The sequence below is a fragment of the Chrysemys picta genome, chromosome 13 (assembly GCF_011386835.1).
Source record: "Chrysemys picta bellii isolate R12L10 chromosome 13, ASM1138683v2, whole genome shotgun sequence".
Classification (NCBI taxonomy): domain Eukaryota; kingdom Metazoa; phylum Chordata; order Testudines; family Emydidae; genus Chrysemys; species Chrysemys picta.
In genome coordinates this window covers 28584171-28611742 of record NC_088803.1, presented here as the reverse complement: position 1 = coordinate 28611742, position 27572 = coordinate 28584171, and the positions used below count along the sequence as shown (strand labels likewise).

The following is a 27572-nucleotide window of genomic DNA, read 5'->3' as shown; positions in this document are numbered from 1 at the left end:
AGGGTGGGAGGCTGAGGTGAATAGCCTGGCTGCTGATTACGCCCAGCCAGACAGCCGTGCGATTAGAAGAGCCCAGCGGGACGCGCTGTGCATCCGGGAGGCTTTGAAAGCTAGGTTCCTCAGTGAGCAGGGTAACCTGTGACTATTAAGTTTGTTTAACGAGAAGCTGAACCTGCCCCCGTTTCTTTACCCACTTACTGTTGACTATCCTCTCCAGCTACATACCCCGTTCACCCCGTCCTCCCCCTTCCAACACACGTTTAAAAATAAAAGACACGGAACTTTGTTAATGGACACCGTTTTATTACGCATTTCACGGTAAAGTGTTGAAAGTGGGATGCAGACTGTGGTGGGTAGCGGGCATACTGATGGAAAGAACGCTTCTAAACTCGAGGAATGACAGGCTCCTGCTCCTAGAGAGGTCTGCAGTGGTGGACTGGTTGTTTCAACGGAGCCTGCCACCCCTCCTTTTCGGGACTCTGTGTGTGGGGGCTATGTGACTTTGTGGCAGGGGAGGACGGTTACAGATCCCCTGCTGCGTGGCTTTGTGATCCAGGACAAGGACCGCTGCATAAGATCTCTATCTGCCCTCCCCCGCCACAAAGTCACATCCCCCCCCCCCCCCCACAGAACATGAAAACCACCTCCCAGACTGACCAGGGTGCCTAGTGACTGCAATGTGTGTGTGACCTTCTGCTGAACCTGCCCCCGTGTCTGTACCCTGGTAAAGGTGACTGTCCTCTCCAATTACCAACCCCCTTCCCCCCCTTCAAACACAGTCTCCCCTAAAAGAACATGATGGATACAGTAATTAACAGAAACGTATCTTTTATTAACAACTACACACTTAGGGGATGAAACTGGGACGGGGGCTTGGGTGAAGCGGGAAGGAAAGGACTTATCAAATTTTTGGGAATGAGAGCCTTCTGGTACTTGAGCAGTCTGCAGGGGTGGAGTGACAGTTTTTACGGCACCAGCCGCCCCTCCTTCTTGGGACTTTGGGTGAGGGGGGAATGGGACTCTGCGGTGGGGGATGGCGGTTAGAGATAGACTGCAGTGGGGCTCTGTCCTCCTGCCTCCAGTCCTGCAGAACATCCACAAGGCGCCGGAGCGTGTCCGTTTGCTCCCTCATTAGTCCAAGCAGCGTTTGAGTCACCCGCTGGTCTTCCTGCCGCTACCTCTCCTCCCGTTCGCTATGTGCTCGCTGGTATTGCGACATGTTCTCCCTCCACTGGGTCTGCTGTGCTGACTCAGCTCGGGAGCAGCCCATAAGTTCTGAGAACATGTCGTCCCGTGTCCTTTTCTTTCTCCGCCTAATCTGCGCCAGCCTCTGCGAGGGGGATGGCAGAGTAGGTCGGGAGACATTAGCAGCTTTGGGATGGGGAAAAGGGAGTGAATTCCTCACAAAGATATTTTTTTGTGAACAATGAACATCGTCTTTCTCTGTGAACAAGACCATGCACAGCACCTATCACATGCGCACTCAGGACAAGGTCCAATTTTCGGCCTTCGCATTCAGTGCCTGGGGTCTTGCAGTGGAGATCAGACAACTGGGGCAGGACAGCGGAATTCGGGTAGCAGGCTGACACGGTAAGCCGTAGACTTTTGGCTGCTTAAAACTTAAATTATAGCTGTGCCATCCTTTCATGTTCAAAGCAATGCTCCTATCGTTGGCCAGTTCCTGCTGCCGGCAATCCAGCAAGCATGAACTCTGCCCCTTTCCCACCCCCTCGCGGCTGTCCCCGGGAAAGATCCCTGTATGCTGCCCCTCTCCCGCCTCCACCGCGTGGCTGTAAACCGCCGGTGAGAGTTCTGTAAAGGAACAGGCAAGCAGTCCCAATAGTAACATTCCCCTAATTCTAAGCAGGTCACCACGAGCGACATCACTCTGCTGAGAATTTCGGAGACCGAGAAAGAACGCATGCTGCGTGAAAGCCAGCAAAAACCAGGGCCGTATGCCGCCATGCTCTGCAAGGCAATGATCCCAGAGTACTTGATGATAGCCTGGCGAGGAAAAGTTTCCTACTACGGAGGATACAATAAGGCCGCTCTCTCCAGGAACCTCATGCAAAGGCTTTCCAATTACCTCCAGGAGAGCTTTGTGGAAATGTCCCATGAGGATTTCAGCTCTATCCCCATACATATAGACCTTCTTTTCCAGTAGCTGCACTGGCAAGGACTAAAAAGTTGAGCGCCTAGGGCAAACTAATCATGATAAACCGGACATTGTTAGATTCTTTTGCAGTAGTTGCACTGCCAAGGACTAAAACGATAAGTTCCTAGGGCAAACAAATCATGAAAAACCCATTGATAATATTCCTGTTCTGTTCAAAATAAATGTTTACATGTTTAAAACACTTACCGACTGATCCTTCCCCTGATTCAGGGTCCGGGTTAACGCCTGGGGACGGCTGGTAGGGGATCTCTGTGAGGGTGATGAAGAGATCCTGGCTGTCTGGGAAATCAGCGTTGTAAGCGCTGTTGACTGCCTCGTCCTCCTCCTCACCTTCCTCATCTTCCCCGTCCGCTAACATCTCCGAGGAAGCGGCCGTCGACAGTATCCCATCCTCAGAGTCCACAGTCAGTGGTGGGGTAGTGGTGGCGGACGCACCTAGAATGGAATGCAGTGCCTCGTAGAAATGGCATGTCTGGGGCTGGGATCCGGAGCGTCCGTTTGACTCTTTGGTCTTCTGGTACGCTTGTCTCAGCTCCTTGATTTTCACGCGGCACTGCGTTGCATCCCGGCTGTATCCTCTCTCTGTCATGGCTTTTGAGATCTTCCCATAGATTTTTGCATTCCGTCTTTTCGATCGGAGCTCCGAAAGCACGGACTCATTGCCCCACACAGCGATCAGATCCAAGACTTCCCGATCGATCCATGCTCGGGCTCTCTTTCTATTCTGAGATTGCATGGTCACCTCTGCTGGAGAACTCTGCATCGTTGCCAGTGCTGCTGAGCTCGCCACGATGTCCAAACAGGAAATGAGATTCAAACTGCCCAGACAGGAAAAGGAATTCAAATTTTCCCGGGGCTTTTCCTGTGTGGCTGGTCAGAGCATCCGAGCTCGGACTGCTGTCCAGAGTGTCAACAGAGTGGAGCACTGTGGGATAGCTCCCGGAGCTATTAGCGTCGATTTCCATCCATACCTACCCTAATTTGACATGGCTATGTCGAATTTAGCGCTACTCCCCTCGTTGGGGAGGAGTACAGAAATCGAATTTAAGAGACCTCTATGTCGAACTAAATAGCTTCATTGTGTGGATGGGTGCAGGGTTAATTCGATTTTACGCTGCTAAATTCGACAACCTCCTAGTGCAGACCAGGCCAAAGATAGTTTCTTTTTAACGGGGATTTTTATTCCCCTGTCCCATGAGTTTGAGCTGTGGGGGCAGTCCACATGCATGTCTCCTCTTCACAGGTGTGTAGGGATTAATCAACAAAGTCTTTTGTCCTCCAATGGTCTACAATAGTTTGTCTGGTGTGCATGGGCAAACTAGTATTTCACATTTGGTGTTGCTTTTTTCCTGACTGGTGGTTTACAGTTTCAGAACAAATACTTTTACAGTTACAGAGCAAACACTTAAATGCTACTTTATAACATGGGCTACAGATATCATAAGTGAGATTAATGCATGCAGCAATTTACAAGCATTTCATAGAGATTAAAGATTAAACATTTTTATAAATCTAATACCTATTTTAGCAATACTAACACACAGGTCGCCAGCTCTGCATTTGTCAGCATTCAGCTGAGGCCTAGGGCCCTCGGCATGAGCTAGCACCTACTCTGCCACCATCACCTCCCCCCCCCTGCCCCATCTGTGCTGGGGCCCCCAGGAGCCTCTCACCCACCACAGCCCCATCTCTACGGGGACCTGCCACAACCTCCCCAGCCCCATCTCTGCCAGGGTGTCCCACAGCCTCATCTTTGCAGGGGCTGCCCACAGCCTGTTCCCTAGCCAAGGATCACCCCCCTTCTATGCCTGTCCCCGTCACCTGCCCCTACCGGCCCAGCTACCATGAGCCACTCCCTTGCGCGCTGCGATGAGTCACACACACGCGACAGCCTAGTCCCGGGCGCACGCGCACCATGAGAACTACAACTCCCGAGAACCCTTGCGGACAGGTTGCGGTGCATGCTGCGCTTGCGTACATCCGGGGCTCGGCCGCTCTGTGCGCTCGCTGATGCAAGAGAGCTGAGCTGAGCGCGGCGGTGGCTGCAGTACCTTCGGGAGGCGACGGACTGGCTCCGTGAGCGGCGTCGTAGTGACCGGCTTCGGCGACTGACCCTCCTCCGTTTCCGTAGCGCGCGCTGTGCGAGCCCGGCCCTCAGCCATGTCGGGAGACGAGGTGAGGGGCTCCCAGCCTGAGGCCAGCGCCGCCGCCATGTGGGCAGCCGGGCCTGAGGCCTGCGCCACCGCCATGTGGGGGAGCCGAGCCTGAGGCCTGCTCCGGAACAGAGAGGGGCCGGGGCTGAGCCGGGCGAGGGTTGCTCCGCGCGGGACCTGTCCTGGGGTTGTGAGAGAGCCGGAGCGGGGCCTGTATTTCTTCCGTCGGCCCCTGCTGGGTGTGGGGGAGCGGGGCCTGGCGGGGCGGTGCCGGCCGCTCCGAGGGTGGCAGGGGGCTTGGCCTCCCCTGCTGGGGGGAGGGGAGGTCACCGTTCTTAGGCGCTGGGAGGATGATTGTGGCGGGGGCTGCGCTTGTGTTCCCGTGCGGACGGCCCTCGGCGCTGCACGGTGGGCTAGGGCCTCTGCTGGGAATGGCGGCTTCAGGCCTGCTCAGGAAGGGTGTGTGTGGAAGCCTGCCTGGACGAGGGGGTACTCCTCCGGGGCAGGGAGGGTTTTCTCTCTGGCTCCCTGAGATGCTAAAGAAAAATGAGTTGTTTCTGTCTACCAAGTGGTCTCCTTTCCCAGAAAAAGCAAGGGGGGGGGGGAGAGGAGGAGGAATTTTAAAAACTGGACTCCAGACCCTGGCTGGCTACTAGTCTGTGTAGATGAGATATGACCCGGTCATTGGATAACTTACAGCGATTGACAAGGAAATTTTCTCTAGTGCCAAGTGCTGCTTCCCACCCACCCCAGCAGTTTGTCAGTGGGTGAGCTTTATAACACTAGTAATAGTGATTATAGCTGGGGGGGGGGGGGGGGGAGAAGGGAAGGAAGGAGAATAGCTACTTTGTTTTGATGTGGTCCAAGCAAAGTTGGTTTCACTTGCCAGAAACCAACAGCAGTTCTTGACTGTTGATTGATGAAAACTAGAGCCTAGAAGAATGTGGTGTTGCTCCTGCTTGCATCAGTTAATAACTAGGAAATAATACTCAATTCTTTTGTAGTGGTTTTGCTGTTTTTTTTCTGGGAGGGAAAGAAGCCTTTATTTGCAGAGGGGTTGCAGTGGTGTGAGTGGAGTGGAGAGGGGGGCTTTCCTCTAGCCAGTAGCACCTTAATCTTCCTCCTTTTAATACTTAAAGAACACCTATTTAGGCCTGGTCTACACACAGTGTTTGTACTAGCATAATTATTTTGTATACGGGTCTGAGTTTTTTACCAATATAATTACACCAGTTCAGTTCCTTGTGTGGACACAGTTATTATGGTATAAAGATGTGTTTACCTGATCTAGCTTATTCCCATTCCTGTATGGGAATAAACTACGCTGATATAAGGTACCTTTATGTCGGTATGACTATCCATGCTAGGAGGATGTGTGTGTGCAACTCAGTTTGTCTCTCTTTAACTGCTTAAAAAAAATGAAGATTAAGCTACAATTGATTGGAGGGTGAACCACTCACAATGAAACCCCTGTTTCCAGGTCAAGGCTAGCTTTGCACTCAAAATACTCCAGAATTTACTGGCTTCTAACTGATGCAAGCAGGGGACAAATGACCATTGAAGACCATGAGCTACACCAGTGGTTCAAATAGGGCTAATTCCAAGTGTAGGCAAGACCTAAGCTCACTAACTGGAAGTTAGATGTACTTTTTCAGTTTGTATTTTATGCCTTTAACAGCACTCTGATTTGTTTAGTCAGTTTCATTGTTTCCATGTGTAATCAATATCCGGATTTGAAAATTCTAGCTGTCTATAGCATGTAAGACATTTTCATAAGCAAGTAGCATCACATTTGCAAAGCCTAAAGGATCGTTTCTGAAAATGTAACTATCTAGCCCTTAAAAAGAACAGGAGTACTTGTGGCACCTTAGGGACTAACAAATTTATTAGAGCATAAGCTTTCATGGACTACAGCCCACTTCTTCGGATGCATACAGAATATCTAGCCCTTGTGGCTCCAAAGAGAATCTTGCAGATGCAGAATTGACAAGTGACCACATCCCCCGTGATGCATTCATTTGGCAGCCCTGACACACCTGCTTGCATCGTTTGGGGAGGGGGAAGCAGGGGACTCTCATGTTTTGACCTGTGGGAAGATGCACTGGGCTGGAAACCAGGAGGCAATGAGTTTTGAACTTGCCTTTTCCACTGAGTGCTGTTAATATTTCTGTGTGGTTCACAATCCTTGCTACTGACCAGAGCCTCATGCCCTTAGTCTGGGAGATAGGCAACTATCATTCCCTCATTTTACAAACCAGATACCTTGTGGTGCCCCTCTTAGTTAACTTCAAGCACAGGTGGGAATAGAACCCAGGTCTCCGATATGACAGAGCTAAGCCTTGTCCACTCTGTCTTTTAGAATCAGCGTACCAAATATATATGCTTAACTAGCCTGGCTGTAACCACAGCTCCAACTACTAGATCACAGTTTGCTCCCAGAGCTAGGAGTAGGACCCAGGAATCCTGATGCTAAGCATTCCACTGCTGTCTCACAAATAATTGTGATCCACTGACAAAGAAAGGAAGCTTCATTCTTGAAGGTATGTCAGTAGTTCTTATTTGGGGACTGGATGACTCAGAGCATTATCAAAGAGTTGTAGAGCCAGTCACCAGTTTGAATCCAGCCCAGCTCAGGCATGGAAAATTGTTCCCATCCAGTGTATATGTGATACCCTCATACTCATTTCATATTGAGGTCCTCACCTATCACAAATTTTCCACCATGGTTTTCACTAAGTGACAGGTTGACAGGGGCCAGAATTGCATCCGTGATGGAGATGAACTGTCCATGTTAACCCTAGCAAAGCAGTGTGCATGAAACTTGCCCTGCTGCTGCCCAGTAGATTAAGATGACTTCCTTCATCAGAGATCAAATAGTCCTGTACCTTTCATCAACATGATTTTAAAGTTATTTATATAACATTGTAAATATGCAAATTAAGTCATTAAATTATTGACATAGCGTTACACAGATCTGCATGAAACTTAGTCTATGTAGATGTGTCTTGAGTGTAAACCCGTGTAGTGTCTGCCTGAGTCTAGGACAGTTTTAGTGCCTGTAACGATAGCTTAAAACTTTTGCAAGCTTCAATAAAGTGAAAACGCCCAAGTTGCTAGTCTGTTTACACTTGTGCTATACAGAATTCTGTGGGGAGCACTGAAACTGACAAAGCTAGCAGCAGAGGCAAGCACTGGAGCTGTTCACAGTGGAGAACTCAACTGAAACTAGGGGATAAGTACGGTAGCAGGAATATGCCCCAGTTGAAGCAGCCAGCATGTGATGAAATCATAGGGTACTAGCCCACTCTTGCAGTGTTGAGAGACCCTTCATTGGAAAAAAGGAACAATAGTGTGTGTGGCAGAGGGTAGTCTTCATATTTACTAACCAGATGGCATGGGGTCCAGTGACAGCACTGTCATAGGAATCCCAGTATGTTCTCCATTCCCTGCAATTTGGGAATTGCATTGTCTTCTCACCTGAGTGTTGCCTTTGGACAGTGGGACCCTCACTTTTTCTATTGTCTCTAAGTAGATTTACTTTTCCCTGGCTATGAGGGCTCTGAATTTTTTTATTTTTTGTTTTTGAGAAGGGGGTGAGTGGATATATGTGGGATTGGACAGGGGAGAGAGAGATGGTCTGAATTAGGGAAGATTAATATAGTTGAAAGACTTTGGCTATGTCTACACTACCACTGGTTCGATGTGCTGACGATGGATACACTGGGGGTTGATTTAGCAGGTCTAGCGAAGAGCCGCTAAATCGACTGCAGATCGCTCTCCAGTACTTCAACCCGAATGAGAAGAGTAAGGGTAAGTCAATGGGAGAGTGTCTCCCGTCGACCCAGTGCAGTGTAGACACCGCAGTAAGTTGACCTAAGCTACGTTGATTCCAGCTACGTTGTTAGGTCAATTTACATGGTAACGTAGACATTGTCGTTGGGAGAAAATGGAAGGAGACATGGGGTAGAAAATAATAGAGGAGGTGGTACATAGAGCAGCATAGGGAAAGAATGATGTAAGTGGCTTTTAGGTTGTAAGCTCTGTGGGACAGGGACGGTCACATTTTGTTTGTGCAGTGCCTAGCACAATGGGACCAGTCTGGTTAACACAGGGGTTCTCAAATTGGGGGTTGGGATCCCTCTGGGGGTCGCAAGGTTATTACATGGGAGGTCGCGAGCTGTCAACCTCCACCCCAAACCCCACTTTGCCTCCAGCATTTATAATGGTGTTAAATAGATTAAAAAAATAATAATTTATAAGGGAGGGGGGGTCACACTCAGAGGCTTGCTATGTGAAAGGGGTCACCAGTAAAAAAGTTTGAGAATCATTGGGTTAAGATCTTTATGTACTCATCATCATGGCAGATTCAAATAGGATGTTGCTTACTTTCAGATTGAGTGCCACTGGGATCAATCTCTGGCTAGATCATTAATGTGGTTTGGCTGGATATTTAGTTAGATCCCTCGCTGGCAATCTTATCATCCCATTGAATCTTTTGGCATCCCTGTGATTGCTGGGCTTGTAGTGGCATTCCTTGGTAAACAAGCTTCGGAAGTTGGCCTTTTCTAATAAGGTACTTTTTAAAACGTGTATTAAATACGAAGTTTAAGTGCAGAGGCTATTGCTTGGGAAGAAAGGTGGCAGCACAGATAACTGTCACCCTCTATGCTTGGCTTAGGCATTGTCTAAACAAGAAAGTTGCATTGGTTTCACTTAAATTAGTTTTTACACTTCTTTAATGCATGTAATAGATTAAATTTAAATGCAACAACAGATATGTAACTGTTGAGGCATAGGGTTAGGGTATTTCTGCATGTGGGATATCTTTTCCCCACTTTCAGATAGCCCCACATGATACAGGCTACTTCTGAATTTTGTTTATATAGTCAAATCTCCCTACAGATTACAACCACACCTTTTCTGCCCACAAATCTAGCATTGTTTTTATTCTGGATAGAAATCTTAAACTTCCTGCCTTTCTCTCATTCCATTTTGACTCATGAGCTTCCCAGGTGCCTCTTCAGCAGCGGCACTTCCCAGCAGAATTAGAAACTTATATTACGCCATGAGTCTTCCCAATAATGTTTGTTTTTATTGTACCCATTTCTACTATTCAGGTGCTTTACAAAAGGGCGATACAGCTGTCTCCTTTTGAAATGACAAACTCCATTGCAATCCATTTAAGCCTCTTAGGTTGGATCTACATAAGCAAACTTTGTAGCTTAGCATAATGTTGCATGATATGGTGACAAATGTCTAAATGCTCTAAATCCACAGTACGTTTTCCACCGTTGATACCACTGGTGGAGCTTGCTGAATTACAGCTGGGGAGTTTTAGTGTAAACAAGATATTAGTGGTCAAAATCCAATAAGCTGGCTTTTTATATAGTGTTTGACAGAACTCTTAGTTACTTGGGAAATGTCTCCAAATGGGTGACTCTGTAGCCTAACTTGTATTTGATAGTAAAAGTCATAGTACATGATTGGGTTTCTTCTTATTCACGTAAACAAACCTGTGTCTTAAAAGAAATCCTGGAGGATGTAAGCAAACTTTCATTTACGTATTCCCCCAAAGGATGCTTTTCCATCTGGAAGCAGCCAGAGTGCGGTGTGCTTGGCTGTGCATGACTTTCCCTGCCATGATGCTCCGCCTGCACAATTGGCTGAAGCAGTGGTGTCCTAAGAGCTGCCCATAGCAGCTTGATGCCTGCTGCAGAATCTCCCAAACTATAGGAATCTCCAGGTGGGGAGATGTAAGCGGTTTCCGGCCAGGCAAAACAAACAATAGGACAGGACTGAGTTTGGCCCTGTATTTATGTCTGAGAAGCTACAAAGGGTTTTCTTCTGGTGTCTTACAACATATCCTCATTAAATTTAGTCATAAGTAGGGCTATCAAGCAATAAAAAAATTAATCGCGCGATTAAACAATAATAGAATACCATTTATTTTAATGTTTTTGGATGTTTTCTACATTGTCAGATACCCCTCTGCCGCGATATAACGCTGCCCTCGGGAGCCAAAAAATCTTACCGCGTTATAGGTGAAACCGCGTTATATTGAACTTGCTTTGATCCACCGGAGTGCGCAGCCCTGCCCCCCCGAAGCACTGCTTTACCGCATTATATCCGAATTCATGTTACATCGGGTAGCGTTATAGCAAGGTAGCAGTGTATATTGATTTCAATTACAACACAGAATACAAAGTGTGCAGTGCTCACTTTATTTTTGATTACAAATATTTTCACTGTAAAAAACAAAAGAAATAGTATATTTCAATTCACCTAATACAAGTACTGTAGTGCAATCTCTTTATAATGAAAGTTGAACTTACAAATGTAGAATTATATACAAAAAATAACTGCATTCAAAAATAAAACAATGCAAAACTTTCTACAAGTCCATTCAGCCAATTGCTCAATCAAACAAGTTTGGTTAAAATTTGCAGGAGATAATGCTGCTCACGTCTTGTTTACAATGTCACCTGAAAGTGAGAACAGGCGTTCGTATGGCACTGTTGTAACTGGCATTGCAAGATATTTACATGCCAGATGCGCTAAAGATTCATATGTCCCTTCATGCTTCAACCACCATTCCTGAATATATGCATTCATGCTGATGACAGGTTCTGCTCGATAATGATCCAAAGCAGAGTGGACTGACGCATGTTCATTTTCATCATCTGAATCAGATGCCACCAGCAGATGGTTGATTTTCTTTTTTGGTGGTTCGGGTTCTGTAGTTTCCTCATTGGAGTGTTGCTCTTTTGAGACATCTGAAAGCATTCTCCACATCTCATCCTGCTCAGATTTTGGAAGGCACTTCAGATTCTTAAATCTTGGGTCGAGTGCTGTATCTATCCTTAGAAATCTCACATTGGTACCTTCTTTGTGTTTTGTCAGATCTGCTGTAAAAGTGTTCTTAAAACGAACATGTGCTGGGTCATCATCTGAGACTGCTATAACATGAAATACATGGCAGAATGCAGGTAAAACAGAAAAGGAGACATACAATTCTCCCCCAAGGAGTTCAGTCCCAAATTTAATTAACACATTTTTTTTAACGAGCGTCATCAGCATGGAAGCATGTCCTCTGGAATGGTGGCTGAAGCATGAAGGGGCATATGAATGTTTAGCATGTATGGCACGTAAATACCTTGCAACGCCATCTGCAAAAGTCTGTTCTCACTTTCAGGTGACATTGTAAATAAGAAGCAGTCAGCATTATCAGCTCTAAATGTAAACAAACTTGTATGTCTTAGCAGTTGGCTGAACAAGAAGTAGGACTGAGTGGACTTGTAGGCACTAAAGTTTTACATTTTGTTTTTGAATGCAGTTATGTAACAAAAAAAATCTACATTTGTAAGTTGCACTTTCATGATAAAGAGTACTTGTATGAGGTGAATCGAAACATCTTTTGTTTATCATTTTTACAGTGCAAATATTTGTAATAAAATAATATAAAGTGAGCACTGTACACTTTGTGTTATATTTAAAATCAATATATTTGAAAATGTAGAAAAACAAACAATAGAATACCAATTGAAATGTATTAAATATTTTTGGATGTTTTTCTACATTTGCAAATATATCATGCACTTCAAGGCGGAGAGAATGATTCACAAGTGTGTATTGCCTAATAATAAATATTACTAAGGCTTGGAATGTGCAAACATCTTGTAAAAGACATTCAAGCACAGAATTTATTAGCCAGTTATACAGAAACACTTAAAAAGCTCATAGTTTGAGAACTTCAGTCCTCACTCTCATGTACCTACAGCGCACATGCGGTATCTGTATGTTGCCTATACTTCAGATAATAGCCAACATGTGAAGTCTTCCTCACTTCAGTAGCTTAGCACAGTGCTTTGTGAACTGCCTGCGTAATTAAATGTGTTGAGACCCAGGCAATGAGGGATTTGGAAAAGTGGTCACCAAGCAGTGGAGAATTATAAGATTTTGACAAGAGGTAGTCCCATGAAAAGAAATATTGGATAACCATTATCTTACTGGAATAACATAAGTGAGGTTAGTAGCTAAATACACAAGTATACACAAAAAATCTTAATTTGTAGATCTGCTGGGATAACTAAGTTACAAGGCAACAAAACTCACTAACATAATATGCTGGTGGTTCTGACCATGCTACTTACTAGGGCAAGGCTGTGAATGAACTCTGTCTTACTGGGTTGTTGTGTCAGTGGCCTCAACCTGTATGTGATGCTGTCACATTTAATAGGGTAGATACCCATGTGCGACAAAAGGCTGTTTGGTCTGCCAGTCATATCTATAATGTCAGGATTAAATGGAGAGGCAAAACATTAAGGTATGATGGAAATTTAACATTTAGTATGTAAGCTTTCTAAAAAAAACAAACTGTGTGGTTATACCAAATACTCATGTTCCTCAGATGCTAGAGAGGAAGGGTGGCTCAGTATTGAGGGCACTAGTCTGGAACTTGGGAGACTGAATTTAGTTTCCTCTTTAGCCCCAGACTTCTTGTGTGACCTTGAGCAAACCAGGTAGTTTCTTTGTGCCTCAGTTCCCCATTTGTAAAATGAGGATGATAATCCTTTACTGTCTCACAAGGGTGGTGTTAGGATAAATTCACCAAAAAGCATCAGAGGCCCCAGTACTAATTAATTGAGGTCATATAAATATTCTAGGTTGAGATCATCTTTTTGTGCATGGAACAACTGTTTATCAGGGATGCAGAATCAAAGTACCAAAGGCTAGGAGCCAGAGACAAGTATTTTTGGTGGAGGGACTTTGCCTGTATCACTCCTTTCCAGGGGTATTCCAGCTCAAGCCTGTCTTTAGAGTGTTGTCCCTTTTAGGGTATGCCCATATTGCAGTGTAAGCCTGTGCTTGAGCCTGGGCTCAAACCTAGCCCTCCCCTTGCATCTACACTGCAATTGCTCTAACCCAGGGCCTAACCTGCAGGAGGGTCTGAGCTCAAGTTAAGCTGAGACCCCCAGGGTACAAGCCCTATTGTTTTGCAGTGTAGACACAGCCCTGCTTTTAACTCATGTCCCAGGAGTCAGCCAAGAAGTATCCCACAATTCCATGGGACAACTTCCTTTAGTCCTCTCTATCCCAACAATCTGCAATCCACTCTATTGAAAATGGAAGCCATCCCCTTTTGCCAGCAACAGCAGCTCAAGTCAGTGTTAACCCAGTCTCTTCTGATCAATGATCTGCAAGCATGCTATCAGAGAGAGACTCCTGGGTTTGTAGTGGAGAGTGAACTGACCAAGCCTTTTGCAAAGCGAACTGCTTCCTGGTAACGTGCAGGGCAGGCAGTAAAATTTCCCCACAGTGCACCATGGGGTTAGTGGGACTTGACCAGCTGACCTGTGTTAGGGACCCATGAGCTAGAGCGGCCACTTTTCAGGGAAGGGGATGGGGTCCTTGGGACTCTGGGATATGGTTACTTTAATTCAGGTCTGTGCATTGCAGCGTGGATCCCCGAGCCCTAGGTGCTAGCATGGGTTAGGCCAGTCTTAACACAGTGTTAAAATGCAATGGAGACGCTCAAGCCCATGGTTCCCTAACACAGGTCAGTTGGTCAAGTCCCACTAACCCTGGGCATACATTACAGTGTAGACATACTCTTAGTAATAACTCTGCTGCGATAATTGAAGCTGAAGAATAGAAATAACAGGTAACGGAGGAGTGAGCGATTTAGGCCTTGTCTACTCTAGTGACACTTTTTTTTGAAAAAATTCTCTAGCCTCTGACACAGGTTCAGCACCTCATGAATGTAACCTTTCTTAGACGGATGTCTGATTTACACCTAAAACAGAGGTCAGCATAGCTACATTGCTGAGGAATGTGAAAAATTCACACCCCGAGAGACATAGTTAAGCTGACCTAAGCCCCGGTGTAGACACCAGTAGGTTGACAAATTAATTCTTCTGTTGTCCTACCTACCACCTCTAAGAGAGGTAGATTTACTGCAGTGAAGGAAAAAACCCTTAAATGGAAATGCAGCTGGAGGCCAATCTACCCTAAGGCTCCCAACTCTAATATCTGTTCAGCTGAACTCAGGGTTGATTAAAAATAGATGTTTTTTTAATTCAGCTTTTTTATTTTGTTTAAAATTATAAGTTTTTCTTTTTAAAAATAAACCTGTTTAAAATGAAATCTTAATTTAATACAAAATATGTTAAGGACTAAACTACTTATAATCACAAAACATTTAAATAAAAAATAAGTATGCTGAATCAATGAGTCTCTATTAAACACTTTGAGTTAAGCATTGCTTTTCTATGTAAAGAGATGTTCTCCTAATTCTAACTTTTAAGGTCAAGTTCTATAAATATGACACTATAAGTCATGTGCCGTATTAAGGACTTGATCTGTGGCAGATATAGGGGCTGTGCTACTGGGTGCAAGAGTCTTGCAGAGACATCACTGGGACTCCGTCTCTGACTCCAGGAGCCCTCATCATGTACCTCATCACTAGGTAGCAAAAAGATGTACCAAATTTAGTGTAAATGCTTTATTTCGTTATAAATCAACATATTTAGTGGTTATATCAACCAATGATAATTCACCTTACTGTAGAAAATAACTGAAGTACAAATGGAAAAGTTTATTAAAATCTATTTAAATTGAGGCTTTCCACATGGGTGATTTAAATCCTGATTTAACTCAATCCACCCTGGTGAACTGGTGTTAAAATGGCTGGAAACTTTTGAAAAATTTCACAAAGTGTGGACAAAACCAAAGAGCCTTAGTACTTGAATAAAAGGTTACTTTAGAGATCTGTCCTGGGACAAACATTCATCATGCTTCTAAACAAGCACTTGCAGTGATGTTAACTTGGACTAGTTGTCAGCTAACTCAAGTTAAAACATAACCATAAATTATAGTATAGACAAACTCCTACTTGGGACCCAAGCCTAAGGACTGCTGAGTTAGCTGTAAATAGTGCTATACGATGGCCTCTTTCAGAGTAACCTGCATAAAGTCTGCTGGTGCTACTGTAACAAATTAAATGATGGTAAATAATGTTGCTAATGAACACTTGACTTTTACAGATGATTTTTGATCCCACTATGAGCAAGAAGAAGAAGAAAAAGAAGAAGCCCTTCATGCTGGATGAAGAAGGAGGAGAGACACAAGCAGAAGAGACGCAGTTGTCAGAAACAAAAGAAGTGGAACCAGAACCAACAGAGGACAAAGATATAGAAGCTGATGAAGAGGACAGTAGGAAGAAAGGTATAGTGAAACATTTCATTTGGCAGTTTCAAAACATAGTTTCCAGCTGTGTGTCCTCAGGGCAAGGGCTATGTATAAGTACATGAAGACAGTTGACCACAATGAGACCTTTGTTCTGATTGGGCTTCTAGGTACTGCTGTAACACAAATATGTAAGTGTGATTTTTTTCTTCTCTCCTTCTTGAGCTTGTGTGCTGTACTCCTGTAAGCAAAATGGTGTCTTAATTTACAAGAACTCTGCTTTCTCCACTGCAACTGAAGTCTTTGTCATGAACAAAATTGAGAGGTGCTCTAAAAACTGCCAAAATGCTTGTGGTCTGCTGTATTATAGTTCTAGTTCTTTGTATTCTGAGCCCATTTAATGTAGAGCCAGAAAGCAGTTGCAATAATTTCAGAGTAACAGTAAAAATTAGGATGGGAAATACTCAAAATCATTGCAAGACAAGTTTTTCTTGGTGTCTTGGTCAATGACAATAGCCAGTTAATCCAATATTGTACTCTTCAAGATCTCGCAAGAAATAACTTGCAGTTGTATTTGACTCACTTTAACTGAAGTTAGCCATATTGAGATGACCTGATAACATGAAGTAAACTGAAAGGACATTACTAACTTAATCACATTTGTGTGTAAAATTAACCTGTTACATGTAACACCTAAGGTGATTGAAAAGGCAATTTTATCTCTTTTCCACATTATTTTTTGTGACGTCAAGCTTCTCTATCAAAGGCACAAACTTTCCTTTCTGTGGTCAGTTTCCCCTTGTGTGAGGAACAGCAACAGGGAAGATGAAAAAATATTTAAAATAAATAGGAAAACATGATTGTATGCCACAAAAATTGTCATATGGCATATGTAGCACTCGTAACTACTAAACTAGCTTTTTTTTTTTTTTACCTGACTAGTTTCACCTAGTGAGTAGGTGTCCCTTTAAGTCTTTCAGAGGTATGTTTTTGAGAATTCATATCTGAACCAGAATACTTAGGGTTTGTCTATACTGCAATTTAAGCCCAGGGTTAGTGGGACTTGAGTCAGCTGACCCATGTTAGGGAACCATGGGCTTGAACATCCCCATTTTATTTTAACCCTATGTTAAGACTTTTCTAACAGGTGCTCAAACCTAGGGCTCTGGCATCCACACTGCAGTGTGCAGACCTGAGTCAAAGTAACCATATCCCAGAGTCCCTAGTAAACACTTCCCTTCCCCCCCCCCCCAAAATGTAGCTGCTCTAGCCCTAGGACTGTGGTGCACTGTAGGGAAAAATGTACTGCCTGCCCTGCATGTTACCAGGAAGCGGCTTGATCAGTTTGCTCTCCATTACAAATCCAAGAGGCTCTCTGATAGTGCACATGCAAATCGGAGATCAGAAGATAATGGGTTAACACTGACTTAAGCTGCTGACATTGGCAAAGGTGGGTGCGGGGAGGTGGTTTCCGTTTTCAAGAGTGGATTGCAGATTGTTGGCATAGAGAGGACTAAGGAAGTTGTCCCATAAAATGGTGGGATACTTCCAGCTGACTCCTGGGACCTGAGTCATGTGCAGCTGTGTCTACACAGCAAAACAATAGGGCTTGTACTCTGGATCCTGGCTTAACTCAAAACTCAAGTTCAGATCTTCCAGCCCTACAGGGTCCTGGAACCAGGGGTCCAAGCCCTGAGTTAACATAACTGCAGTGCAGATGAGGGGGAAATGGGTTGGGGGAGGTTAGGCTTGAGTCCGGGCTCAAACATGGGTTTGCATTGCAATGTAGACATACCATTAGTTTCTAAACTGGTAACATGATTGCTAATCCTGGACTTTTCAACTTTCTGGTTTTTTAGATGCATCAGATGATCTGGATGACTTAAACTTCTTCAACCAAAAGAAAAAGAAGAAGAAAACAAAAAAGATGTTTGATATAGATGAAGCAGAAGAGGGTATAAAGGTCAGTTTATAAGGATGTGACCTAGTTCGTATAATTAAACCCAGTTGGGCTTACTGAAAATTCCCCCTTTTCTCATCCATCTGTGTCCTTGTCCTGTGCCTGCATTTCACTCTTCCATTCTTTTAAGATTGACAGTTCAGGAATTCCTTGGCAGTCAGTCATCTTAATTAGCCAGATGGATCACTATTAAATGATATAAAATGTTCCCTTTATGTACACTTGGGACTAGCTGGATATACTTCTTTTTTACAATGTTCTTTTCTATGCAAGGTGTAAGAGGCAAGTTAGTGTTTAGTAAGCATTCTAGAAATGTAATTCTGTAAAGTGTGTGTGTGTGTACACACACGCACACCAATCTGGTGTTCAGGTTTATAATTTCATTGTTTTTTGATCTGAGAAAAGTAACGTTGATAATGCCAGAAGCCACATGCATTATGTTTCACTGAAGGTCAACTTTTCAAATGAAGAGCCAACAGTTTCTCCTGTAAAATCTTTGTTTCTGGTCCTCATGATTTCTTTAAACATCGGGTGTAACTTCAGGGACTCCAGGAAGACTGTGTGATATTTCTACTCTTGACTCCTGTTTTTATAAATCTGACAGGTAATCTATCACGTTTAAGCATGGCAGATAAGCCTAAAGAGCAGCAGAGCAAGGATCTGTGCTACACAATATGCACATTTTTCTGCCCTCTACCCTAAGGGAAAAAACTTCCCCTCTGAACTTCACAGCATATCTAAGCTCTGTTATTCTGTGTTCTTTACATGTTCAAAAACTTCTTTACATGTAGCAAGAGCAGGATTGGAGGAAAACTTTGCCTTCAGTTTCTCTGAGACATGGGGTCTCTTGCCCTGGTTGTGTGTCAGTGTGGCTGGAAGCCTCTAATAAGTCAAAGGTATTGTGTGACCCTGTACTGGTCAGTAGTTCAAAACCTGCTAATCGGCTGCAGTAGGTCATGGCCATAGTTGGTCACATGACCCCATGTTAGCTAAACTGTTCAGCAATCCAAGGGAATAAAATAAACCCTATTCTTAAAAAAAAAAAAAAAATAAAGGCTAGACTTTTATATCCACAAACACTGATTTGCACATGTGCACCAGAAGATGCACCCCAGCTGTGCATGCAAAGTTGTGTATTTAAAAATCTGGCCCCAAATTCCATCTCAATAGTATAACTAGCAAGGGAATGTCGGTCATCTGCCTTTAGCATAATCTAGATCACTCCTTCAAATTTAAATCTGTCATATTTAAGAACTGCTAAGGATTTTCTGTCTCACTTCCAGCGTGCTATGTTGAGTGTCACTTTCATATGTTCTGGCTGAATTTTTTCTTCTTTTTGTAGGATTTAAAAATTGAAGGTGATGTGCAAGAGCCAGTGGAACCAGAAGATGACCTTGATATCATGCTTGGCAACAAAAAGAAAAAGAAGAAGAATGTGAAGTTTCCAGATGAAGATGAAATATTGGAAAAGGATGAAGGTAAAACCAACTTACCAAGAGTTTAAGTCCTGGCTTGTGCTGCTGTTGAAAGTGGGTAATCTTGCAAATAAAGTATTCTTACTGCCTAAATAGGCACAGTTTTTTAGTTAAAATGGCATCTCCTTGTTTTGGGATTTTCTATTATAAGGTTAAATAATATCTCAATGGTGGAGCCATATGGTCCTTGTTTATATTCTGCTCATATCCGTCAATGTGTGGAGGAAAACTTCGGCTCACAACACACACTTCTTGGGAATCTTCTTGTACAGGCTGCTAGAAATAGCATTAGCTCTGTCTGTCCAAGAAATCCAACTTTTTTAACAACTTGTGCTTCATGAATCTCAAACAACTTTCCTTTCCCACAGCTCTGGAGGATGAAGACAGCAAAAAAGATGATGGAATTTCTTTTAGCTTTCATACTGGACCTGCATGGGCAGGTTCAGAAAGGGACTACACGTATGATGAGGTAAAGTTAAAAATGCTTTCCAAATATTTCCCAAATCCAGCTACACCAATGCTAATTAATTTAATATCCACATACACCTCTACCCCGGTATAATGCTGTCCTCGGGAGCCAAAAAATCTTACTACATTATATCGAACTTGCTTTGATCCACCAGCGTGCACAGCCCCCCCCCCCTCCCCCAAAGCGCCGCTTTGCTGCGTTATGTTCGAATTCGTGTTATATCGGGTTAGAGATTTATTCTGTTTCTAACTTAATCCTTAAGTACATATAATCAAAGGTTTCTGGAAACGTTAAAAATAATTAGAAACACGAAATTGCTTTAAAAATACAAAACAAGAACCCAATCCTGCAATCAGATCCATCTGGGAAGACCCCTGTGCTGCACCACTGACTTCATTAGGGCTCCACATAGACACAGGGATTTGTGTAATCAAATTATGGGATTTGTGCCCACGTGTGAAAAAGCTTGTGTGCTTATTTAACTAATTTATAAAGTGTAAATGTTTCCCTCAAGAAAGGTCAATAGTCATTTCAACAAATTTGTATTATGCATGCTAAGAGCAAATTTTAGACCAGGATTCATAGATTCCAAAGCTAGAAGGTAAGATTATGATCATCTAGTCTGACCTCCTGTATAACACGGGCCATAGAATTTCCCCAAAATAATTCCTAGAGCAGATCTTCTAGAAAAACATCTGATCTTGATTTAAAAATTGTCAGTGATGGCGAATCTATCATGACCTTGGTAAACTATTCCAGTGGTTAATTACTCTCTCTTAAAATTTATAGATTATTTCCAGTCTGATTTTGTCTATTTTCAACTTCCAGCTATTGGATTGTGTTATACCTTTGTTTGCTAGGTTGAAGAGCCCATTAGTAAAAATGTTTCCCATGATAGTGGAAAATACATCATTTTGGGGAAACTAAGTGTCAGAGGGCTTTTTATATACAATGTTGTGGCCATGTTGGTTCCAGGATATTAGAGAGACAAGGTGGGTGAGGTAATACCTTCTTTGGACCAACTTCTGTTGATGAAAGAAACAAGCTTTTGAGCTTATGCAGAGCTCTTCTTTAGGTCTGGGAAATGTACTGAGGCCTGGTCTACACTGGGGGGGGCGGGATCGATCTAAGATACGCAACTTCAGCTACAAGAATAGCATAGCTGAAGTCGACGCATCTTAGATCGACTTACAATCACTTACTTCGCGTCCTCACGGCACAGGATCGACGGCTGCCTCTCCCCCGTCGACTCCGCTTCTGCCTCTTGCCGTGGTGGAGTTTTGGAGTCGACGGCAGAGCGATCGGGGATCAATTTATCGCGTCTACACTAGACACGATAAATTGATCCCCGATAGATCGATCGCTACCAGCTGGATCAGACGTACCCTGAGTGTCACAGCTAAATACAAGGTGGAACAGATTGTTTTGAGTATAAGTAGTTAACACACATTTCCAAGGACCATTCAGGGAGAAGTGGCCAGTTAACACCTCTCCAGTCATAGGGGGATGGGAAAAACTTGGGGGGTGGGGGTGTTACAGATTGTTATAATAATCCACAAATCCAGTGTCTCTTCAGTCCATGATTTTTAGTATCTATCAATGTTATGAATTTAAGCTTCCAGGCGTGGCTTTTGAAGGTATCGTGAAGATGAGGACTGAGAGGCCAGAGAGTGATTGCTTTGTGTAGGGATGTATAGGACCCATGGATCTTAAAAGGTGTGTTTGTGGGAAGTGTTGATCATCTTATCAGTGCAGATATAGCTACAGGTTTTGCATCTGTTGTTCTGGCAGGTTCTGGTGCTGCTTTGAGTTGGTGTCTCTTTGTCTGTGGGGAGCTTGCCTCTGATGAGCTTGGAGAAGTTGGGGGGTGGGTGGGAGGGGAGAGAGGATTATTTGAAGGCCAGAAGAGGAGGTCAGGAAAGATTTCTTTCAGGATGTGGTTGATTATGGGTTGTAACTGTTTAATAATACCCTTTGTGGGATCCAATGTAGGATGGTAGGTGACAACTAGGAGTGTGTGGATGGAGGGATTTTTATTTCCATATTGCAGCAGGTTCTCTTTGGGTATTTGGGTGGCTTGTTCCATGATGTAATCACACTCCACCAGACAAGTAATCTGAATGCCTGGCTGTGGAGAACAGATTTCTTCATGTGCTTGGGGGGTGGTTACTGGATCTGTGAAGGTAGGTGTGGTGATCTGGATTGTCTATTGGCTTCCATTGTTGAAGCTGATCTTGGTGTCCAGGAAGTTGATGCCAGTGTTGGAGTGTGCTAGAGAGAGTTTAATGCATGGGTGGTTGTTGTTGAAGTTGCGATGGAAATCGGAGGGAGTTTAGGTCACTTGTCCAGAGGATGCAAGTATCATTGAAGTATCTCAGGTTTATTGTTGGTTTTGTGGTGCATTTCTCCAAAAATTCTTCCTCAAGATGACCCATGAAGAGATTAGCATATTGGGGAGGCCTAATGGTACTCATGGCTGTTCCCATGTTTTGGACAAAGTGCGTGTTGAATGTAAAATTGTAATGGATGAGTTTAGTGATGTGTGTGGTGGCTTAAACATGCAGTTGAAAGTACGCTGGGGAAAAAGTACATTGTTAGAAGTTCAGTCTGGCAGAAATATGATCTTAAATGCTATAGCACTTAGTTCCATGGTAGTGGAAAAATTATACACATTTCTAGACATAAAATACAGCAATATAAAATGTTTTGTGGATGGCAGGATAAATTATTAGAGGAATGCATGTTGATGTAAACATGTCTGTTCCTGCAGTTGCTGAATCGAGTTTTTAACATAATGCGGGAAAAGAATCCAGACATGGTAGCTGGAGAAAAAAGAAAATTCGTCATGAAACCTCCACAGGTTGTAAGAGTAGGAACCAAGAAAACGTCATTTGTCAACTTTACAGATATCTGTAAACTGTAAGTTTGGTAGCTTTTAAGATCTCTTGGGGGCACAAGGCAGGAAATACTGTGTCCTTCCTGTAGTGCATAGTTAATGATTGTCTGACTGCATGGACTTGCAAAAAGCTATATTAAACTATTTGTTCACTAAAATTGTGCCAAGTAGAGTGGGACAGTTACCTTCTGTATTTTATATACAGTAGAACCTCAGTTACGAACACCAGAGTTACAAACTGATTAGTCAACCACCCACCTCATTTGGAACTGGAAGTACACAATCAGCATCAGAGACCAAAAAAAAGCAAATATAGTACTGTGTTAAACGAAAATTACTAAAAAAAAAAGGGGGGGGGAGCAGCATTTTTATTCTGCATAGTAAATAACCTCCATTCCTGAGGTGTTTGTAATGCTGAGGTTCTACTGTACAACACTTCTGTTAATACACCTCAGAGCCTTTTTTGCAACTGCTTGACATTGACTCTTTGGATTTGTGATCCACAATTTGTAACCCATCAGATCCTTGTGAGGAGTACTTGGCTAGTTATTCCCCATTTTGTCATTGTGCATTTAATCTTTTCCTTTCTAAGTCTAGTATTTGGATTTGTCTTCACTGAATTTCATTTTGTTGATTTCAGACCAATTCTCCAATTTGTCCAGGTCATTTTGAATTCTAATAGCGTTTAAAACAGTAACCATGTAACTGATTAAAATTCTGTGGGTTATACAGTTAAAGGTTTCCCTGGGGAGCTTTGGGGGAGGGAGGGGTGCTGCAGCCCCCTCCCCCCCCAATGTTTTACATGGAGCTCCGCTGCTGCCCCCGTGCCTGGGGCTGTGCTGCTGCCCAGCATCATGGTGCACCCCGGGTCCCCCCAGCTTGGGAGTGCCTGGATGCCGGCTGGGTGGAGTTTAACCGTTAACAAAAACCAATAAGCATCAAGGCTATTGGTTAACAGGTTAAACTCTTACATTCCTAATTCTAACCCTGTCCTCCAAAATGCTTGTAGTCTCTGCCAGCTGTGTTATCTGTAAATTCTATAAGCATACTCTTTACTCCATTATCCAGGTCATTAATGAAACTATTGAATAGTACAGGACCCAGGACTGACCCCTGTGGGACACCACTAGATGTGCTCTCCCAGTTTTACAGCAAATCAGTGATGACTATTAAAAAAAATAGTCTTTCAACCAGTTGTGCACCCACCTTATAGTAACTTCATCTATGCCACATTTTCCTAGTTTGCTTGTTAAAATGTCATGTGGGACTGTGTCAAAAGCCTTACTAAAATCACGATATATCACTTCTGCTGTTTCCTATCCACTAGGCCTGTAACCCTGTCAAAAAGGGGAATTAGGTTGGTTTGGCATAATTCATTCTTGACAAATCCATGCTGGCAATTCCCTATAACTCTATTATCCTCTTGGTGCTTATAAATTGATTGTTTAATAATTTGTTCCTGTATCTTTCCAGGTATTGAAGTTAGGCTGACTAGTCTATAATTCTTAGTGTTATTCCAGAGATAAAATCCAAGCCCTGTTTGTGCCTACACCTTTAATAGGCTTGCCATTCTGAGAAGTTCTTATCAATTGTGATTCTTAAATATCAAGTTCTTCTGGAAGGTGGAGGTTAAAAATAACTTTACTTTTATTTTTAGATTGCATCGTCAGCCAAAACATCTCCTGGCATTTTTGTTGGCTGAACTGGGTACAAGGTAAGTAACTTGTACTTATGCTTTTGAGTACCTTCCCCCTCCCCCCTCCTTTTTGGTTTAGCAGTCCTGATGTACATATTTGGGCATGCTTTCTTCGGTCTAATGGTGAGAGTGGAGATGCCGCATGGTAACTCTCCTCTCCCTCCAGAAGCCTCTATGCCAGGAGTTCTCACATCAAATTTTTTGGTGGCCTCAAGAGTGTGGCCACCAACTCTTGCTGGTGGCTGCTCTGACAATTTTTCCTAAAATACTTAATTAACATTAGGAAAAACAAATAAATATGCACAGGTACATGTCCAGATCACTGTAATCTATCTATGTAGGGTGTATTGTTTTTTTTTTAACGGACTTAATAATAAAAATAGTGTGCAGTTGTCTCTATTCTTTATTGGACCTAAACAGAATAGAAACACAAATAAGGTGCTTTGAACGTTGCTGTCATTTTTCTTATTGTTTCTGTTGCTTTTTTTAGACTTGCTAGCTACTAAGTGCGGTGTGAAAAGTGATATTAACAAACATACAGATATCACTTTTCACAACAAGCTTACTCAGCTCTGGCAAGCCTGGGGACAAATTATGAACTTGGGGCCAGAGCCCATCACCATGCAGCCAGGGAATGGAGCTTGAAGCCCAATTGCTGGAGCCTGCCACCCGATGGCTGAAGCCCGATCCCACTGTCCCCGGGAAGGTGCGGAACTCACTGGCTGCCTGCTCCTCCAGCTTGTGTCTCTCCAGAGGGGGGCAGGCTTTGCGCCCGCCCCGTCCCCCCAATCACTGCCCAGGAGGCTGTGGCCACGAGAAAAGCCCCTGGTGGCCACATTTGAGAAATGCTGCTCTATGCTGTGTGTGGTTAAGTCGGTCTGGTAGGTCAGGGAGGAGTTGTAACTAACAGTGCTGTTCATAGACCATCTATCACAGTATAAAAGAACACTTTATGGATGGATTTTGCATGACTTGTTGTTTTACCCGTTTTCAGATTGCACAGTAGTTGCTAGCTGTCTACAAAAGACAAGCATGGCTAGACTTAAGTGCTATTATCTGCAGATATACAGAGAACTGAATAGCCTAGTCACAAAATGCCTGACTAATTTTTAATGCCTATTAGTTCAGGTATTGAGCTCCCTTCACCTCAAACTAATCTTACAGAAAAGCTTCTAAAACTTGGTTTGTAAGATCACTGCTAACATTCTTTCTCGCTTGCATCAGCATGGCTAGAAAAATGGTTTGCTTATTGCTATTACAACAATCTATTGCGAACTTTCTCTGAACCATGCTGTAGTGACTGTTTGTCAAATCAGCACAAGTACCATGTTCACCATACCATTGAAGAGCTTGAGTATTTTTGGGTTTTGTGTGGTGTGCCAATTAAGCTGTCTTATTCACAATAATTATTGCATTGAGGATTTATGCTCAGATGACATTGCACTTTGAATCCCTGACCATTAGTGAAATTTTTCATCAGTTTCTTTTGCACAGATTAAATCTTGCTGATTAGATTGCTTTTATTAAGAAGCTTTGTGCCCAAGCATGCATCAATTGACCTATTGCGTGTTTCAGATCTCCTTGTCCCTTCTTTACAACTTGATATGTTCTGATTTGCACATTACTGAATTCATTTTTCTTTTAAATTAGTGGCTCAATAGATGGTAACAACCAACTTGTAATCAAAGGACGATTCCAACAAAAACAGATAGAAAATGTTTTGAGACGATACATCAGTAAGTACAGTTCCCTCTTCTACAAGTTTCTCTTCCTAGCATCTCTGTCTTTAAAATAAAGACAGCTTTTTCATGAATTTTCTAAACTGGGTCACTGGTATAAAGAAACAGATCAGATCAGCCCAGTTCTGGTCAGGATAATCCTACGCCGCTGGAGATATTAAAGAATACATGATTTTCTCACGGTGTTATAATGGAGTAATTATAGATTACTTGGTCCTGATAGCAATAAACAAGTGGACTGGAGGGAGGCATTAGTTCGGCTCTATCCATGGACTTGAAGACATGGCGAGAAAGCTAGTGAGAATATTGTAGCATTGCTTCCTGCCAGTCTCAATGACTTGTTTACTTTCCTGCCTTGGCAAAGGGCTGATGGAGGGTACTGTAATGGTGATCTCTGACTAATGTATGTTGTACACATTAATTACTTTACCAGTAAAATGTGTATACTACTGTTCAAAGGAAGCTTCATGAGATCTCCTCTAGCTCCATAGTTGTCATCCCTTTCTATGCAGAGCTGCCTTTTTAAAGCACTGCTTTTCTAACAAAAGGTGTTGAGCTCTGGAAATGCTGCCTCAGCCGGGAAGGCATCTGCAACTAGTAAAAGATTTTGGTTAGAATCCCTTTTTATAGCATTGGTGTCAGCGTTCAAGGCAGGCAAAACATACACCTTGTTAGCACAGGAACTAATAATAATCAGTAGCTTGGCTCTGCTTTTGAAGTCCATGTTCTAACCACATTTAACTTCTGGGATACTCCTTAACTGCAAAAGGTTGGTATAGTAGTCATGTTTTTAAAAAAGATTGAAATAGCATTTACTAGTGAATTGATGCCTCTTCAGTGATGTCTTAATGCAGTACCTTCAATTACAACTTAATTTCTTTTCTCCAGAGGAGTATGTTACCTGTCATACGTGTCGGTCACCAGACACGATTCTACAGAAGGACACCAGATTATATTTCTTGCAGTGTGAGACCTGCCATTCTCGCTGCTCCGTTGCCAGCATCAAAACTGGTTTCCAGGCTGTCACAGGCAAGAGAGCACAGCTCCGTGCCAAAGCTAACTAGTTTGCTAATTGACACTGGATTTTGCCAAGTGTTCTGGGGAGATGTGACTGGACAGGTTTACAATCGGAGTGGATTTACCATTGTATTAAAAACAAGATTGTAAAAGATACCAAGATATTTGGCTTTTGATTGGTTGGTCTGTGAAATCCTTGCAAGATGCAGATCCTCAAGCTGTTCACATACATTTGCTCATTGAATATATTTTACCAACTGTCAGAGAAACATGATGGGAAAGGAGGTGCTTTTTAATCCATTCACAGACTTCTGTAAAATGCAAGATAAATTAAAGTTATTATAACAGAGACTGTCTTTCATTTGAATTTTTCCTCCAGTTTTTCTCTTAAGTTGTACCTGACAATTGCCATGAACACAATTTTACTATGACTACATGCAGACTACGTTAATGAATTATGTCCAAAGAGCAGGATAAGACTTAAGCACACACTTCAGAGTGTCTTTTTTTCATTTAGCAAGCTCCTTTTTAGGGAGCCTATAGCTAGAACAGACAAACTGGTTGTTATACAAAAGAGATACTGGCTGATTCCCAATGGCTATAATAGTCATGCCCATGTTCTTTTTTTAATACATGTAAGGATTCCTGGTTACTTTCCCTCACTACTCCTGTCCTTTCATCCTTTGCTACTATGAGAACTGGCTTACGAAGTGATAAACTGTTCAGTGTCAACTTCCCTTAATGTTGGTGTTCATACAGCTATTAAGGACACTTTATCTGCTAAATGCAGCTGTACAGTTTATTAAG

The 27572-nt window shown here is 43.1% G+C and overlaps 2 protein-coding genes across 4 annotated transcripts; one reads left to right on the top strand and one right to left on the bottom strand.

Annotated features, from left to right (window-relative positions):
• Positions 1-811: 811 nt before the first annotated feature.
• Positions 812-4034, bottom strand: LOC135975313 (myb/SANT-like DNA-binding domain-containing protein 2). 2 transcript variants are annotated; one of them, XM_065565723.1, is made up of 2 exons: positions 2363-4034; positions 812-1371 (listed from the first exon to the last, which is right to left on the bottom strand). In XM_065565723.1, the coding sequence occupies exons 1-2, from the start codon at positions 2937-2939 to the stop codon at positions 1175-1177; spliced, it is 774 nt and encodes a 257-aa protein (XP_065421795.1). In that variant the 5' UTR covers positions 2940-4034; the 3' UTR covers positions 812-1174. The 2 variants fall into 2 exon arrangements, with proteins under 2 accessions (XP_065421795.1, XP_065421796.1); XM_065565724.1 differs by having other exon boundaries at positions 812-1330; positions 2363-4022.
• An 85-nt stretch (positions 4035-4119) lies between these two features.
• Positions 4120-27114, top strand: EIF2S2 (eukaryotic translation initiation factor 2 subunit beta). Of its 2 annotated transcripts, none has more exons than XM_005295392.4 (9): positions 4120-4351; positions 15372-15552; positions 17373-17476; positions 18816-18951; positions 19317-19417; positions 22188-22336; positions 23971-24027; positions 25660-25745; positions 26637-27114. In XM_005295392.4, exons 1-9 carry the CDS (start codon positions 4337-4339, stop codon positions 26810-26812), a joined length of 1005 nt encoding a protein of 334 aa, XP_005295449.1. In that variant the 5' UTR covers positions 4120-4336; the 3' UTR covers positions 26813-27114. The 2 variants fall into 2 exon arrangements, with proteins under 2 accessions (XP_005295449.1, XP_065421794.1); XM_065565722.1 differs by lacking the exon at positions 4120-4351 and adding an exon at positions 11235-11315.
• The last annotated feature ends 458 nt before the right edge of the window (positions 27115-27572 follow it).

Bases quoted from the DNA above. Each gene is read 5' to 3' on its own strand.
- LOC135975313 (XM_065565723.1), bottom strand. From the start codon at position 2,939: ATGCAGAGTTCTCCAGCAGAGGTGACCATGCAATCTCAGAATAGAAAG. The intron at 1,372-2,362 runs GTAAGTGTTTTA...CCCATCCCAAAG, and splicing joins ATCAGGGGAAGGATCAGTCG to CTGCTAATGTCTCCCGACCT.
- EIF2S2 (XM_005295392.4), top strand. The intron at 15,553-17,372 runs GTATAGTGAAAC...CTGGTTTTTTAG, and splicing joins AGAGGACAGTAGGAAGAAAG to ATGCATCAGATGATCTGGAT. The intron at 19,418-22,187 runs GTAAAGTTAAAA...CTGTTCCTGCAG, and splicing joins GGGACTACACGTATGATGAG to TTGCTGAATCGAGTTTTTAA.